This window comes from Diprion similis, chromosome 1 (genome assembly GCF_021155765.1).
Source record: "Diprion similis isolate iyDipSimi1 chromosome 1, iyDipSimi1.1, whole genome shotgun sequence".
In the NCBI taxonomy this organism is placed as follows: Eukaryota; Metazoa; Arthropoda; class Insecta; order Hymenoptera; family Diprionidae; genus Diprion; species Diprion similis.
The window spans coordinates 7,203,038-7,215,771 of record NC_060105.1 but is presented as its reverse complement, the minus strand read 5'-3'; the positions used below and the strand labels follow the sequence as shown (position 1 = coordinate 7,215,771).

The 12,734-nt window shown below is 35.0% G+C and overlaps 2 protein-coding genes across 17 annotated transcripts in view; one reads left to right on the top strand and one right to left on the bottom strand.

Moving 5' to 3' along the window:
• The window catches only part of LOC124407311 (disks large 1 tumor suppressor protein), a 361,750-nt gene extending 352,116 nt beyond the window's left edge, over positions 1–9,634 (top strand). For 9 of the 16 annotated variants that reach the window (XM_046883436.1, XM_046883417.1, XM_046883347.1 and 6 more), the window contains 12 exons: positions 143–356; positions 460–617; positions 1,277–1,526; positions 1,663–1,765; positions 3,029–3,067; positions 4,097–4,138; positions 4,531–4,647; positions 5,375–5,524; positions 5,662–5,834; positions 5,954–6,063; positions 6,160–6,251; positions 6,438–9,634. In XM_046883436.1, the coding sequence (XP_046739392.1) occupies positions 143–356; positions 460–617; positions 1,277–1,526; positions 1,663–1,765; positions 3,029–3,067; positions 4,097–4,138; positions 4,531–4,647; positions 5,375–5,524; positions 5,662–5,834; positions 5,954–6,063; positions 6,160–6,251; positions 6,438–6,547 (1,558 nt within the window). In that variant the 3' untranslated portion in view covers positions 6,548–9,634. The remainder of the gene's footprint in view (positions 1–142; positions 357–459; positions 618–1,276; positions 1,527–1,662; positions 1,766–3,028; positions 3,068–4,096; positions 4,139–4,530; positions 4,648–5,374; positions 5,525–5,661; positions 5,835–5,953; positions 6,064–6,159; positions 6,252–6,437) is intronic. The other 7 variants (XM_046883355.1, XM_046883381.1, XM_046883372.1 and 4 more) reach the window with 7 other exon arrangements.
• A 238-nt stretch (positions 9,635–9,872) lies between these two features.
• On the bottom strand, positions 9,873–12,240 carry LOC124407455 (60S ribosomal protein L24). The gene is made up of 5 exons (XM_046883588.1): positions 12,124–12,240; positions 11,918–11,993; positions 11,647–11,732; positions 11,124–11,285; positions 9,873–10,050 (listed from the first exon to the last, which is right to left on the bottom strand). The coding sequence occupies exons 1-5, from the start codon at positions 12,126–12,128 to the stop codon at positions 9,915–9,917; spliced, it is 465 nt and encodes a 154-aa protein (XP_046739544.1). The 5' UTR covers positions 12,129–12,240; the 3' UTR covers positions 9,873–9,914.
• Between the last annotated feature and the right edge of the window lie 494 nt (positions 12,241–12,734).

Here is a 12,734-nt window from a genome sequence, read left to right as displayed (position 1 = left end):
CATCTGCATTTTATGCAAAATTATTAGCATAAAAAAAAAAGATGCCTTGCCGTGAGTTAAAAACTAAGCCAAGAATTTTCATGCGTGACGACAACATTGCGAAACAATTTTTTCACTTGTTCTTTTCTTCTCAATTTTCCAGAGAAATCCGCACGGTAGTTTTGAACAAGGGAACATCCGGCCTTGGTTTCAACATCGTAGGAGGCGAAGACGGCGAGGGTATATTCATCTCCTTCATCCTAGCCGGTGGACCGGCGGATCTTAGCGGGGAATTGAAACGCGGCGATCAAATTCTCAGCGTAAATGGAATCAATTTGCGGACGGCGACTCACGAGGAGGCTGCTGCCGCCCTCAAGGTAAACTCCATTCGTAATTAAATCACCCCGGGACCCCCGTCGATGCTCTAATTTATCGATTAGGCCTGCTTTACATTTGTCGCCATTTTCTTGAAATTTTCAGGGTACTGGTCAGACAGTGACAATCGTCGTACAGTATAAGCCAGAGGATTACAACAGATTCGAAACCAAGATCCATGATCTGAAACAACAAATTTCTCAGCAGAATATGATGACAGGTACCCTGATGAGGACCTCGCAGAAAAAATCACTCTACGTTAGGTATTTTCATTTATCAATTCTCTATGGTATTTAACAACCTGCGAACTCTGTCATGCAGTTTAAATCCGGCATAAGTGTTTGAGTCTACTTTATGCTCGGCATTATCAAATCATTTTCCTAACTTGCTTGGGATCAATGAAATCACAGTGATAAATTATTGTACGCTGTAGACTTGGTCTTCAAATTATTAGAGATTAATCGTATTCATGGTATAAATTAAAAGTTAGGAAAAACCGAGGAAACCATTTGAAAAATGTTCGGCATATTATTTGTGCAACATTCCAACTATTTGTTAGAAATGACTGAGCAAAGTCGAATACTGCAATCTGAGATACCAATAATCTGGACTAAGGTTGCATGATTAGAATATTGAAAATTATTATCGGAATCTAATCAAAGACACCAGAGTTTGGTGCTCATATTACTGATATCCTAGTTGGTGTCATTCGGATTTGCTGAGATTTATTCCCACTACGCGTCAAACGATTCCTGCTCTTTTCCTAACTTTCAATTCAGACTGTAGTTCCCATTCTTTTTTGAAGGAAAAACCTTGAACTGAAATTTTGGAGCCAGCTAAAAAGCAACAGACACATATGCGCCTTCTTCTCAACTTCGTTAAAACGTTACGCTTAATACAATAATTGCGAATTCTTTTTCAGAGCACTTTTCGACTACGATCCGAACAAAGACGACGGTCTGCCGAGTCGCGGTCTGGCTTTTCGCTACGGTGAAATTCTCCACGTAACTAATGCGAGCGACGACGAATGGTGGCAGGCCAGGAGGGTCACCCCTCAGGGCGAAGAAGAGGGACTCGGTATTATCCCATCTCGTAGACGTTGGGAGCGCAAGCAGCGGGCGAGGGATCGATCCGTCAAGTTCCAGGGCCACATGCCTGTCATATTGGACAAGGTTGTTCGAGCCTTTCAATCCATGCTTATAACTAAATTGACTTTTCTCTCTGCATCGACGAAATTTCATCTCCACTTGGGATTACGTAGCTTTCATCGCCACGATTCATTACTTGCGATATTTTTTCTGTTTTCAGCAATCCACCTTAGATAGGAAAAAGAAAAACTTTTCGTTTAGCAGGAAATTCCCGTTCATGAAAAGCAAAGATGACAAGTCTGAAGACGGTTCGGACCAGGAACGTAAGTATTATTTATACAGAATCAATTTCTTCTTTATTCTCATTCTGATTTTCACGCATTTATATTACTTAATGTCGCATTTACATTGTCGTTCACGCATGTTCTCTCGGTAAGCATGTCTCTCAAGTATAAACCCCCACGTCTTTATTCACTCGATACTAGGTATTATTATACATACCTATAATACATCATGTACACGTCAGCCACGGTTTACATTTTTGTCATCCCTGGACCTTGTTGGATAATCGTATCCATTAAACAAAATTATTACGTCACACTGCATTATACGTTACACGTACACGAAATATACGAAAATTATAAATAATGTGTGGTTTTAATCGCTTGCGCATTTTAGCCCCGCCACTTTAATTTTTACGTAAAAAATACTGATAAAAGAGAGTGATTCATTGCATTTTGGAAATCGATTGTACGTAATTAGTTAAATTATTATTAATTGAAGAAGTTAGTGGCAGCAAATGAGCGTGATTCTTTGTAAATTTCAATATATAAAACAGCAATATGCTGACCAGCGCAAAACTATATATTATTAATAAGAAAATTTTTCATAGTTCAGTTTCTCAGTCATCTCAAGATGATTGATTAATTTTTTTTTTTTTTTCTAACATAACTTTATGGTGCATATCTTCCCACGATCGTGCAGATAAAATTCTCTGAAGGTCTTCCCAGACAGCGGAATTTCTCTAATCAATTTGATGTGTTTCTAATGCCTACTTTTTATGGTCACCCTTCAATAAAAAGCAAAAAATTGGCCTGATATGAAACACAGAACAAAAAATTCATTCTTACTGTAAAAGCGACTTTCAGCGAACCTGTAAATCACTTTGTATCTACGTCTTCAGAAGAAGGCCTGTTATTCGTTTACTCATACATTCCCTACGATATGTTTGTATTTTTCCATTCTTTATTAACACACATGTACACCAATTATATCCTCATAATGAAACTTTGATGGATTTTAATTCAATTGGAATTAATTTAATAAAAAGAGCCAGACCTGTTGCTACTAAAAGTTATTAATTTTTCCATCCAGCACGATCTGATTTCTTTCATAAGAAGATAAATGGTATATCTGTGATCCTCATCGGAGGATCATAATTGATCATAATTGATCATAATTGATCATAATGTTAATTTGCGCAGGTCTCCCTCTTACAAGCAGAAAATTAATCTTCCCGAATGTGCTTTTGTGTTTTTACCATGTGATACGTGACATATGTGTTTTGTTTTTGCCTGCTTGTGTAGGGTCACCCACAACACCTGAGAATGAAACCGATGCTATGCGTAAGTATTTGTATATGTATGAAGAACATACAAAATTAGATTTACTTTTGATTTTATTTCATCCCCGTGTATTTTTATACTACATGTTTTTATATGTTGAAAGATGTAAGTTTTATGGAACTTGCAATGCACTTTATCTATCATTTCAATACAGAAAATATCACCAAATTTGTACTATAAATCGTGTATACACTAAAGTAATTGCAACTGCATATATATATATATATATATATATATGTAGCGGTTCAGATGCCACATGAATTTTTGTATTCATTTCCAAGTCAATTATAAAAGTAATATTCATATAGTCTTTTTAAAACTGTAATATTTTTATTCTTTTTTTGCATTCCTACCAGTTCTACCTATTATTCGGATAAAGTTGTTACAGAATTCTGCTAGGCATCTGGACGAAACGCCTCCCGTGTACAATACATTATATTATTCGTCAATTTTTGCAAGTACATATTTCTATTTGATGTTTCGACTGTCATGCTATCTGTATTATTGTTGCAGCGCTGTAAATCAATGTTTCTTCTTCGTATTACTTTCCTTTCTTTTCTTGATGATTTTTCGTCAAAAACAAATAGATAATCTTATTACAGTAATATTAAGAAATTGCAATTCCATTAAAAGTTTGCGAAAATTAACCACGAAAGTTCAAATAAAATTTTGTCAATCTTTTCGACATCCCGCGACAGCTTTTGCATTAAACGCTTTTGTCACTTACATCTGGTAGAGTTAAGGAATTCTCATACAAAATATGTAATTTACCAATGCAAAAGTTAATAATGAATCTTGTAATTAATGGGAGATGCTCCAACAAACGCATCAATTCTAGAAAGTAATTCTCTTTTTTCTGTACCTTTTTTTTGCTGATTTCACAAACCAAGTTCTTTCCCCTAAATGGTTCAATATACAGATCATATCAGTGCTTCAGACATATAGTTAGAGCTTGCAGATTGATTCTAACATTATGATATGAACAGCTTTTCTGCAACTTGTAACCATTGTCATATTATTATGTTCTAGCATTCATGCTGTGCTACACCCAGGACGACACTAACACTGAAGGTAATCATTATTCTCTCATCACTATTGCGTATTAACAAATTCATAACGTCGTATACTTTATAATCATTCCTGTAATATCAAGTCGTGCAAATCATTATTAATTAATTATTATGCAGGTATGAGCTTGACAATTTGCCGCGTATATTTCTTTACCATAGGCTATTATTTAGCTTTGCATAGTTCTGAAATTCATGTCTTTCTGTATCGCCGTTCTGTCTTATACTTTTGCTGTCTCATAGATGATCATTGTAATTCGTTGCCCGGACTTTTGAATTTCATGGATTTCATAATACTGCAACGAGCTGCGAACAAGGGTTTAATTTCGTATCATCACGAGCATCATCAATCATCACGTCGTAATCATAGAAATCTTTCTCGTTTATTCATTTAAGATTTATCTTCCGCCACAGGAAGTAAAGAAATTTTGTATCGTGTTGAACTACCCTATATGGAAGAACTGACATTAGTTTATCTGGAAAAGGACGGTGATGAAAATGTTGAGGAGCTTAGTAAGTGCAACGTGTGAAAAAGAGTGAACAATGACCAAAAAACAAACTAACATTTTTATCTACGTATACACACATATTTAAATATTATGTATATGTGAAGTTTTGTTGACTACAAATTTACTTTCAAATATTTCTCTCCCACTCGTTACAATCCATATAATTTTGCGAACATACAATTAGATTTATTGAGTGACTACTATTTTTTTCCCATAATCATCACTTAGGATGATCTAACGTGCCTGCATTATTTTTGCCTTGCAACTAACAAGCTCTTGCTATTAACTGTACAGCTTCTTTTTACCTCATCAAAACCATAATTTATGTCCATATTCATTAGTCAGAAAATTTATGAGTTGTAGGTATGATGCCACATATTTTATTTATTACCCTACAAATTGTAATGCTGTCTTGTTTTTTTCTTTCTGCTCTAAGAATATTTGAACGATATATTCGTAACTGTGACTTTTTTCGAAAAAAATATAAATTCCCGGCAAGATCCATCTTCCATGGCAAAAAAAAGTATATTATTAATATGGAATACGAAATTGTTCTACTCCATTCCCCAGTAATGTAATCGTTTTACCGTTTCAATTTCTCAGATACTCTCAATCCCCATTTCCTACTAATAAAACCTTACCCGTTGATGAAATGTGATCCAAATTTTGAGGAATGCTTGTAGCGATAAGTATTCAAACTCATAGTTCAAGATTTATTGGTCTTTTTACAGGCAGCGAAGAAACTATTTTATCCTACGAAGCTGTGCAACAGCTCGCTATCCAGTATACCAGACCTGTCATCATTCTTGGACCGCTCAAGGATCGCATCAACGACGATCTAATTTCTGAGTTCCCAGACAAGTTCGGCAGCTGTGTACCACGTAAGTTGACTATGATATTTACAACTACCTTTTGTATTTAATTATTCACCATAATTAAAGAGCCTTCAAAACTATTTACAATTTTAAACTGGCTATCAAGATTAGTAATCAATATTGTTTCTTAAACTCCTTTGTAGACACAACGAGGAGTAAAAGGGAGTACGAAGTTGACGGTCGAGATTATCACTTTGTGGGATCGCGAGAACAGATGGAAAGGGATATTCAGAACCACCTCTTCATCGAGGCTGGACAGTACAACGACAACCTTTACGGCACGTCTGTTGCATCTGTTAGAGAAGTTGCAGAAAAGGTGATTTACTTGATTCATTTAATTTATCTGACCTGGTGCAGGCAGTCATGGACATTTCAAACTGAATTCACTTTATCGATATGGTTTGCCTGAAGATTTCTCTTTATTTCTCGTTACAGGGCAAGCACTGTATTCTTGACGTCAGCGGCAATGCTATCAAGAGGTTACAAGTTGCACAGCTCTATCCTATCGCTATTTTCATCAAACCGAAATCTATAGAATCAGTGATGTAAGTGCAAACTGCTTTCCGCTTTCTTTATGTGTGTAGATACTATTTATTTTCTCGTTACTCGCGTATTCACAAATTCTCGTTTATCATCTATAGGGAGATGAATAAGAGAATGACGGAGGAACAGGCAAAGAAGACGTATGAACGTGCTTTAAAGATGGAGCAAGAATTCGGTGAATACTTTACCGGTAAGAAAGTTTTTAAAATGATTTTAATCATATGAACATTCATTATACTGTCAATCAGAATATTGATTCTTAAATTTAAGTAGGGAAAGTAACATATCACAATTAGTTGAATCTTTTCATTTGCCTTGATTCCATTGAATTCTGACAACGTGTGAATTACACCTAACATCTTAATTTACCTTTCAGCTGTGGTACAAGGCGATACGCCAGAAGATATTTACTTGAAGGTAAAGGAGGTGATCAGCGAACAGTCAGGCCCAAGCATCTGGGTGCCAAGTCGAGATCAGCAACTGTGACGACCTGCCCCCAACCCCCACCCCCAGCCACATCCCAATTCCAATCCTAATGCCTGGACCTTACCTCCCCGGCGTAACGATTAAATATACATTAATGAATAAATTAAATAACCCTCTAACGCCTTCTCCCCCACCTATGTAGCACAATGTCCTAGTTAAGGCGCGTCGAAGCTGATTGCTTCAGTATAGTCTCGAATTGCCACAAGGAATTTAACAAAAGAAAATATAATATTCAGTCTCCTCTCAAATTTGTTAATAATAATAATAATAATGATAATAATAATATTGTGTGAATATTAGGACGGTAGGCAATGACTCATAATCCAAGTATATTGTTAAAACAAATGATTTATATAATAGAATATGATTATAATGAAGAAATAAGCGTCTTGCTTAGTTATATAGATGAGAATTAAGAGTTCGACGTTGTTCCCGTTAAAAAAAAATACCTAATACTGATATTTCGTTGCACGTGTTGTTTGCATGAAAACGCGAGTGCGATAAAATTTATATCAATTCGTGAACAGAGTCGAATAAGAAGGTGAAAGGAAGAAGAATAATAAGTATTTTATTTTTGTAAGATAGAAATTTCTCCATTAATGAATTCAATTGACAAACTGGATCACAACTAGGTTTATAAATAATTTTATATTTAGCGTTGTGATCGATTTGATCAATTAATTACACATTGCTCGCAGAGACAATTAGTTCGAGCTTAATTCATAATTATACCTTTTAAAAAACGATAGTGTCTCATAAGTGTGATTACTGATTAGAGACTCTTTCGGTCAGCTGCATATTTTTTTTTCATTTATTTTATTTCATTTCATTTTAATCAGTCTCTATCACACGGAATTTAAAAAAAGAGACACACTGTGGAAGTAATTAACGAAGAAGAGAATTTTAATTATTACCTACTTATAAACTGCTTTTATTCATTGACTGTAAGATGTTACTATATTATGAGTTGTCACGAATAAAAATTATCTATAAATTGTAAAATATATACTACTTAAAACCATATAATAATAGACTTTGTGAATTCATAACGTCGAATCAAATACGGACAATAAAGTCTTGAATACATTTGCGAATTATCAATGAAATTTATATGGTTTTAGTGGAATCTACTTCGGGAAAAAAATTCTTTAACACAAATTTTTGCCTTCAATCACTGACTCTTATAGCTTATTGGTTATACACGAGTAAAGTAGTGCTGTATTTTTTAATGTACTTAATTGCGTAGCGTAATAAAAAGAAAAATATGTTACGAAATTTATCGATTAAAAGGTAATCGCTACGAGTATTAAACACTGGAGGACACGAGATACCAAATTGCTATCTAATCTATCTCCCTTATTCCTACTCCGTTACATCAACTCTGAATTGCAAAGTGAAAGCGCGTCGAAACGTATAGATATAAGAGATATTATACATAATAGGTAGAGTATGATACGGTGAGAGGAGGGCAGATTGTTGTAGGCAGCGATGTAGTAACTCGAGAGAAAAAAAGGCGCAATTCTCACGATCTATTAAACTTAACCTCACAGGACAAATCTCTAGAGCTAGGATAACAATATATAATGTTTTGTACAGCTAGATAACTAAGCCAGTAATGGGTTACGTGCAACATTATATAAGAATAACTATTGTAATTTAAATATTACTAAATTATTATTATTAATACATAGTAGGTATATTACTGTAAATACCTATATATTGAGATGAATTCGAGAAATGCAGAAAGTAAAACGAAGAGAAGAAGAGAATAATTTGAGACCTTAAGCCTCGACTACATATTTCATCGTCTGTTTACGACGTACGCAGACTGTCACTAAAAGTGAAAATATTATCTTGTTGGCGCCAGTCCGCGTAATTCATGAATGGGCTGTATACTTACGTTACCCAAACGGTGTTGATATTTAAATTAATGGTAAAGAAAATACATGGATTTTTAGTAGGAGAATTAAGAAGAATAAAGAGTTAATAGAGATGTTATTAAAAAGAACAAAAATTAAAATAAAGAATTAAATAAATTGTTTGCCAAGTTCATTATAATTTGTAACATAAATTTACTAATTGTAACGAATAAGGTTTTCTCATTTATATCAGTGGTTACGCGGTATTATACCTATGTATACATGCCTATTATAGCCAAACGGAAAATTTCATCTGGATTTGGTGTAAAGTACGCTGATTATATTCGTATTGATACCCAGTTGCCTTTTACTGTGAAAATGATATTTTCAATTTAAAATACTACTTAGTTTCAATGTTCTCGCATAGTTTTTAACAGTTGAATTGGTAAAGTTTCTTTTTTCCTACCATTTTCTATTTATCGGTCGAGGCCCGTTTGGATACTACCCGATTGGACATGGAATAGAATGGGAAGTTGCATTTGCTACAGCACGATTCGACACCGTAAATTAAACGTAACTTGCAGAGGCCTAACAAGAAAATTTATGGTTTCATATAGCGACGGAATACGATGATTCAAAAGAACTCTGGCAACAAGTCACGCGGGAAAAGTTTTAATTCGGTCTTCATTATACCATTTCAGAAATTATTAATAATGATCACATTCTGTTATCAGAAATTATAAGACGCATTAAGAAACACGCTGTCAGTGTCTGTAGCTTTCAAAACGTTAAAGTACATACAATGAAAATCAGGCCTCTTGCAAGTTCTGTTGAAATTTGGTATTGTCCAATATAACTTGATTTCATTCAGTGTCCAACCAAGCGGTTGCCTATCGGGATTCACCATTTTTGTCCTCAGTTGAAAAAAAAAAAATTCTAAACGGTATGCAGTGTCGAGTTTCAAATTCTTATTTACAGATACTTGTAATACTGTCAACGTAATAACGATGATTAAGCTTAAGAGGCCCAGGACTCACCGAACGTTGACGTCAGAGAGAGATATTTCTCAATATAACGAAGATATAATCGTATAAGATGAATACTATTACAACTATTATACATCTCTATAGTCTATTTAATAACATTACTTATTGAATTATCAATCTCATGTTCACCTTGTTTCGTCGTTTTTAAATAGTTAATAAACGTTTTACCAATTTTAAGAACATCCTCTCACGATTACACCTATCATGCAGGTGATTTTCTTGTTGGACATATTCTTTCAATCATTTCTTACAAGTTTCCTTTCATTCAGTGAATTTACTAATTAAAACTCACTGTCCAGGAACGAATATGCGAGATAATAAGATGAGAAATAAAGGAAGTTGCGAGATTAGTGAGGCATAATCATTACTTGCAAACTTGTATATTGCTGTCACTAATCTCTAGAATGAAGTTTCAACACATTAATTTTGAAAGCAGCAAGTATTTTATTAATAAGTTACAATTTATCGTTTGCCTCCTACACGAGGAGCAGCCTTTTGCTGAACCTTGGTTGCTTTCTGTTTAGGCGCAGCCTTTGCTTTGGGGGGTGCCGCAGCCTTCTTTGTCGCCTTGGCTGCCTTCTTTTGCTCTTTAGCAACTCTAAAAGAGAGATTTCATCATTAATCATTAGTACCGAGTGAGACTTTTGATGGCACCGAAATATTGTCGAAACAAATTAATAACTTCAATATCCATGTTGAGAAATAATGTAAATTTTGTGCGGACCCGCAAAGCCAGACAGAGTAACCGTACCATACTATTCTGGGTGAAGCAGCCCGTGTTAACATTTTTCTAAGACATTCTGAAATCCAGCCCGACATGTATGATCAAGTTGGAGGAACAGCTGTCTACATTTATCGATGGAGTGATTTCCATATTTCATTAATTAACAGGATGTTCAATAATATTAACAGACAACACCTCGGCACTTTTTCAGACGGTCTCAAATCTTCAAGATCTTGATGATCAGTTTCAATTACAATGTAGAAGGGAATAGAATGTTCAACTAAAATTGAAGGACTATGGACTCATATACGTTACCCTCGAGAGAGAGGTGAACTGACTTATTAATTTTTTTTGAAGAAGTCTTTAAAAGTTTATTAAGGTATGATTATTCATTTTTGTTCATTTTCACAAAGGAGCATTACTAATTTCTTCCAAACTTTAGTTAATTAAAGTTATAGTATCCAAATTGATTTGTCTGAAAAGGGCTTAGGCTGTGACAGGAGAATTAGAATACATCATACCTGAAACTTTTCAAGACTACGTATTAATAAAAAACTAAATAGTGAGACCACCATCCCTTTAGCTGAATATCTTTGAACTTAGTCCTGATTTACTAGAATACAGCATATTGCTGTCAAAATTGTTATGTTTCTATCGATTTCTAAGGACTATGTTGATAGAAGATTAAAATATTATAATGTCAACATAATAAAACATGAACAAAGTTTGGTTTTACAATTGATGGAAACAAAAATAAGCTTGTGAAATTTACCGTTCTACCAACACATTCTGTGTTCATTCTGTAGTTGTCTGATACAGCTTTAATGATGGTAGTAGACAAATGTATTTTCTATATGCTCGTTAAACCAAGGATATGAACTGCAACTGCGTGTTTGTGTAACTTCAAAGAATTTCATGAGAATGGACACAAATTTCGGTAAACTCACTTGATAGCCTGTTCACGTTGAGCTTTTCTGATCTCTGGTTTCATGTTACGCTTGGCCAGAATATCCGTTAAAGAAGCACCAACGATGGCACGCTGGAATTTCTGAGTGCGACGCGTCCTTTTTTTGGCCTGTTCTTCTTCTTGACCCTTCTTGTGCTTGCGTCTGGTAATTATTCAAGTATATGAATGACGACTTCCCAGGAGTATGGTAAAATAAGTCTTATAATTCTTATACAGAAGAAACATATTGCTTGTCAAAGACAAGCGAGAAGTTTATCTAAGGTCAGCGTATCAGAGGAGTAAAATCTGAGTCGCTGTGTTTGACATACTGAATTTGCACATAAAATAATATTACTTCACAATAGAAGCTTTCAATTAGCCTGAAAAATTCACAAAAAAGTGAGTGAAATCTACTAACAATATTGTGTAAACAAAATTTTTGAGGTGCTGACAGCTCTCGATAAGTCTAAAGAAAAAAATACTTCCGAACAGTAAAGAATTTAAATAAATAGTTGGTTTTATACCTGTACAGAACAGTCCAAGTAACTTTCCTGGGATTACGCCTCATGAGATGGGCAGCCTCGCATTTGGAGTTCAGGAAAGTGAACGTCTGAAAAGAAATGAAAGCACGACTGTGAATTTGAGGTTAACGTTGAATGGAGTTTCTGCCGAGTGAATTGCAACGAATTTGGACCTCGAATACTGCCGGAGGAGCAGCACAATGTCAAATGTTGTGCTGGGCATCGCTGAATGAAATTGAAGAAATACACTATTATAGTACAACGGGAAACATACCTTTCCATCAACTTTGACCATGGTTTTGCCATGGCCAGGGTAGATTTTGTACCCACTGTAGGCACAGAGTCCGATCCTGAAACGATCATAGAGTAATTAGTGAACGAGTACTCATTGATCACATTGATAGATTTAACAAACATGATTCAACACGATTGGCATTTTATATGTTGATATCTAATACACGAATGTAAGAGTTCACTTACTTCATTTTGGATGAACGGGAAACGGAAGAGAGCGCGGATTGAAGGTTCGAAGACGTTCCGCAATGCTACGAACGCCACTGCGGAAAGGCTGCGTTCAAACCCCAGTAGTCAATGGTGCCGACTCTGTAAGGGATAAGAGGTGCTGTATCAGTGGCGTAGCCCCACCAGATGATGACACAAAATATACACAATATAATTTCATCATACTTGATATATCGTATACCTTAAGAGGCGTATTGGGCCTGTAAAAAGTACCGATAGTTAAGCTTTACTTGATAACTTTGATGTATTATATAATCTAGTTTTCGTACTGAAGACAATGGGTAGAATGTGGATACTGCACACCTATTTCCGTGATTCTTATGTAATGTCTAATGTATTTTCCAAATCCTCTTTCCGTTCGCTTTAATTCTATGAGTCAATTTGTGAACTTAATACACACTAAAAACCGAACTCTTGTTCTGTAGTAAGGGCATATTAATTGAATAAAGCTTTGAGCTGTTAACCTGTGAGTTTTCTTCGCCACCTTTTCGTCACCTCGTCGCTTTCATGTATTTCGTCCGCAACTTTTGGTCCGTTGTTCATGAGGTCAACCTTGTATTACCATTCTT

Coding starts and splice junctions, on each gene's coding strand:
- LOC124407455 (XM_046883588.1), bottom strand. Junction 11,733..11,917: donor TGGTCAAAGTTGATGGAAAG/GTATGTTTCCCG, acceptor ATTTCTTTTCAG/ACGTTCACTTTCCTGAACTC. Junction 11,286..11,646: donor ACTTGGACTGTTCTGTACAG/GTATAAAACCAA, acceptor AATAATTACCAG/ACGCAAGCACAAGAAGGGTC.